Genomic DNA, 5,096 nt, shown 5'->3' with positions numbered 1-5,096 from the left:
ACACTGTTCGCATAAATAAGTGTTTTGCCTGTTGAAAAATAACTTTCGATGTGACTAATGTACCTAACTATAAAAAAAAAGTATAAAAGACTGTCGAAGCAAAAGTTGTAGGAATTTTAATTTTCTACTTCAATATTGACAGAATACAAATAGCAAAATGTGCGAAAAATCAATTTTTGCTACCTTTGGCTTTAAATTTCCATTTTCGCGTGCACCTTATCATAGACATGAAGGTTTCGAGAAAATTTTTAGGATGTCAAAATACAAGTTTATATGTGTTGAAAGCTGAGTATTTCAAATTTCGAAATAATTTCAAATAAGATGACTGAATTGTTCAAGAGGTCACGTAAGGAGATTTAGAATATTCAGGATAAAAAATTAAGCAATACAAAAAATTTTAAACAATGGCTTTCTGATCCATTACCATTTCATACCATCAAGCGTATTTAAAATTTTTCTAGCAGAAAGTCTCTTTCCATCCGCTAACAAATGGGAGCAGTTCGAATTTCTGACGTTTAAAATTCAATAGCATCAAATTGAGTGGAGGGTGAATAGCTTTCGTGACACTCGGATCGAGTTAAGAGGATCTTTATTTAATTTTGTGCCAAACAGTTTCATCAGAGGGGATCTGATTGCAATTCAGCACAGATGAGGGTTCCCTTCGTCGGTTACAGAAACTTATGCATCTATTGATGTTCGTATTGAGCTTTTTGAAGTTCTTTTGCAAATTTATTTGAATTCGATCGTTTTTTAAAGTAATCACAGATATTAATTTGCAGTCTTTCAATTAATGAGCGGTTAACAGATTAACTTGTTTTCTAGATATATCATAAATGATTTATCATTATGTCATTATTGTCGGTTACTTAGTCTATCTAGATTTTACGTATACAAACTAAATTTCACCTAGTCAAACTTGAAAATTAAAATATATATTATAACAGAAAATTGTCTCACCTGAATTAGCCCCCCAGAATATTCTGCCAACCGAACTAGTGACTCAAGGTTTGCAAAATAAACATTTGTATAACATTATCTTCCAACTTAGTTAACTAGGATTCTTATTCCAAAACAAACGGAACTCAACTTTTTAGTGATCCACTCTATATGATGTGATCACTTCAGGAATTCTGGAATTAATCAATAAATATACCTAAAAATTTTGTACATTTTTCAAGAACAATTTTTTCCTTTCCAATATCGATTTGGCTGAGTTTTCCTTTCTAACTCCAATTAGTTGTGAATGAAATAGCTGTTGATTTATTAGTGTTGAGGATTAGTTTATTCATAGTCAACCACTCCTTGATTTTACTATGTATCAGAAGCATTATCAACTACCCCTGAACTGAATCACCCCCAATCAAGATATTCGTATCATCAACAAAACCCACCAAATGTGCTGAAAACATATCAAATTTACCATACAAATCATTAATAAACAAAAGAAATAGCATATTTCAAACGAAATTTCAGAAATCGACTACATATCACGCCAATCAGCTGAATACGATTCATGAAAGTGGTTATTTGAATTTCGAACGGTTTTCAAGATAAATGATTTTCAGTTTAAACCATTATCACCATAAAATTTTTCGAAAAAAGTGGCCTACGTCAAAAAATACCGGATATAAATGATGAAAAGTGGATTAGGTATTTCGAAATCTGAATTTCATGAAGAGATTATGATATAAAAATTGAGCAATCTAATTTAAAAACAGGGTGGTATCGTGTTTTACCACTTTCGAACTTGCAACTTGAATTCAAATTTTCTGAAAGTAAGACATTCATCGTATGAATTTCTTCAGCCATGAGCATGAAAAACACATTCATAACATTGATGACATTGCGTTGTCAGAAATCTTTCTTTGAATTGAGACATTTTATCGAAAAGTATCAACTTCAGTAGAAACGTAATAATAAACATACCTACTAAATCATAACTAAAGCGCAGTGTTTCACACATTCTAATTTTTCACGTGAGGGGGTTGAAAGTTGTGCATGAACAAAACTCTAATGGCCGACTTTCATTGATTCAAATTTTATCAGGTACCATCGTCTCAAAGTAAATGAGCCATGACGAAGTGCACATAAAAACCTCTTTAAACTAACTAATTTTCCAAAAATAAATTTTTTTCTTGAAAATTTCTGCACACCTGTAAAGAAAAAACAAAGACCTTGCCGAAAAATACCACATTACCCACTTTCCCTATTCATAAAATTTAGAGGGTTGATGGGGATGACACAGGGCGCACCAAAATTCCTTCAAAAATGCATAAAAATATGGTAAAATTAAACAAAAATTTACTTGTTTCAGGATTTTGTTGTCAAATATTTTTCTTCTGAGAAAATGATTTTGTTCCATAATTTTGACGCGCGTTGTATATTGTTTCATTGAAAATGATTAACAAACAGGTAGAACTAACTCTTTTTATCATTGGTCAAATACGGTTTTATTTAAAGAACGAAAAATTTATATCATTGCAGTCAACCCATCTACTAGAGAATGAAATGGGTGATCAATCTACAAGTTCCTCGATTTCAATCGAATATCCCCAAGCTATTAAGAAAAAGCCAAACAATAAAGTTAATGAAACGGGCGAAATTTCAATAAAGGCCTTCGGGCAGTGCCAGTGAATTGATATTCCCTCTTCTGAATAGTTAAACGAATTGAGGGAGATAAAAGGGAAGACTGATTCAATTGACAACCAGGAATCTCATCATCTCACCATGCGAACCTACATCTACATTTCGGCATGGCGAACAAGATGTGCTGCACCAGTGGCGTACGTGTAGAGTGTTGATAATAATATGCGATAACTATATCCGAATGAGTAGCATTTATTTGAATCAATTTTTCGGAAACTCCTTTCCGGTAATTCAACTATGCCACATAGTGAAACGAATGTTCATGCAAAATTTCGTGAGAATTTAATTTTGTAGAATTTTGATATTTTGTATGTATCTTATCTAATAGCTCTCTGCACCTTGAATATTTTTCAGGGAATGAACTGTTTTTTTTATTTACTTGCAGGGAAGATCGATGACATGCATAATGCAAAAAGTATCTACAATGAACTTCTCCATCAAATGATATCACTTTAGAGAAAGCCTTCAAGGACTTGACCACATCTCTGCTTATATATATGGCACACTAAATTTGCTTACATAGTCTTTGGGGAAACGACGTAATATGATTATCTACTTGTTATAATCAAGCAATTCTGAATGCATCTTGTATTTATCTTTTTTTCTTCACTGAATATTCGATATTTTTTATTTATGATTGAACAGAATTGATAAGGTGTTTATTTGTTTTTCATTTGTAAACGTCAGTTTCCAAAAACACAATATCAATCAAGAAAGTTTATTTTATCAAGTCACTAACTTGTAAAACTGACAGTTAACTTGCAAAATTTTTACAAGTTAGTAGTATTATTTACATTAGAAAATTTCGTTTTATCGTCATATAACGTATTTTCCCATATCTTCTACATCATTCATGTTTAAGGAGAGAATTTCGTCACATCGACAACATCCAAAAATTCCAAATATTGTTACAATTTTCGCCAGCAACCACTGGTCATCAGAAGCATGTAAAAGAAATTGTTCAGCCTCTTCTTTACTTAATACCTTGGCCTTTTTTGGCGTATAACGCTCATTTTTTCGTTTCAGAAACGCTATTATCTTTTGAAATCTGCAAATGACAACTAAACGTCATATTTTTCAATAAATTTTTTAAGTAAAACAAACCTGCGAACAGGGGCATTTTCTTTCATTTCCAAGCAGCTTTTCAGCATAGGCATAGACCATTTTGCCCATAATGTATTAGGGCTGAATCTAGCTGATAGTTGATTCAAGTAGACCAACAAACATCTTCAGTTACCCCAATCACACTATTTTTGTTTTGCCACTTTTTGAAGTCGTCGTATTCTCGCTCGTACCTTGAAGCTGATTTTGCAGGTAATAAACTTGAAGCTACACTACTGGCTGCCTCAATAATTTCTTTTGGTACATTCATTCTCCCTTTCGCCAAAACAAATGTAAAGAAAAATAAACATGTTCATGGCAACGCTTTCATAGCTTACATAGACTTATATAAATATATGTCTATGATAGCTTACGACATTTGAGACAAATTATTGAGATTTTTTTTGGAATTTATCTAACCTTTTTACAAATGAGAAACAAATAAAATATAAAACAATACACGCAAGGTAACGGGTTTTACTGGCTCAAGGAGGTAACTGACTCGCCTGCGGCTCGTCAATTATATCCTCCATTCGCCAGTAAAAACCCTCTTACCTTGCTAGTAATGTTATATACTATTTTTGTATTCCATAAATCATATAGATATTCCTATAAAACTGATTAATTTCTGACCACTGCAATAAACCTTTGAAGTACCTGGGTGATAATCATTTTACTAATGCTATTGGTTCAATATTTTTTTATTTAAAATCTTGAAAACCTAATTGTTCTTAAGCTTATTCGAAGAGACTCGAATTATGCAGATTCTTCCATCTTCTTTCCTTCTTTCTTTTCTTCAGCAGCTAGAGCTGCAGCAACAGTACCACCGGAAGGTACACTCGTTAGTTTACACAGCCCATGGGCAATTACTTCAACAAGGTCCTTTCCATTCTGCTCTACAATAATTTTTTTGATCTTACTTTGGTCGCATTCAATACCAACAGAGCTCAATATCCAAATCTGAAGCAAATGCATTAATTTTTCCACCATAAGTGCCAAAAGGTAAGCTGCCACATAATGCATTTAAAAACCGTTCGACCCGAAACGAGTACAACTGCAATCGAGAGATGAAATAGAATGGAATAATCAGACCTATTCTGTAACTCGAATAGAAACGAACGAAACAGATCGTAATCTGAGAAATCGAAATGTTTCACTCTATCGCGGTATTCTGTATTCAATTCTTCTTCTATCACCCAATGTAATTCGTAAATCGTAATTGATGTCTATATTAATTCTACTTGAGTTACAGAATACCAATTTGTAACAATACCGGTGAATTTCTATTCGATCCATACCATTTCTATTCGATTTGAAGTTACAGAATAGGACTGAACGTTTGGGAGTCG

At 32.7% G+C, this 5,096-nt stretch overlaps 1 protein-coding gene across 1 annotated transcript; it reads right to left on the bottom strand.

Annotated features, from left to right (window-relative positions):
- Window positions 1–4,503: 4,503 nt before the first annotated feature.
- On the bottom strand, window positions 4,504–4,770 carry LOC123686100 (60S acidic ribosomal protein P2-like). Its single transcript, XM_045626117.1, has one exon. It carries the CDS (start codon window positions 4,768–4,770, stop codon window positions 4,504–4,506), a length of 267 nt encoding a protein of 88 aa, XP_045482073.1.
- Between the last annotated feature and the right edge of the window lie 326 nt (window positions 4,771–5,096).

This window comes from Harmonia axyridis, chromosome 1 (genome assembly GCF_914767665.1).
Source record: "Harmonia axyridis chromosome 1, icHarAxyr1.1, whole genome shotgun sequence".
Lineage (NCBI taxonomy): Eukaryota > Metazoa > Arthropoda > Insecta > Coleoptera > Coccinellidae > Harmonia > Harmonia axyridis.
Note: the sequence above shows the minus strand (reverse complement) of the source record. Positions and strands in the feature narration are given on the sequence as shown.

Excerpts from the sequence above, each read along its gene's own strand:
- LOC123686100 (XM_045626117.1), bottom strand. The coding sequence starts at position 4,770 with ATGCATTATGTGGCAGCTTACCTTTTGGCACTTATGGTGGAAAAATTA.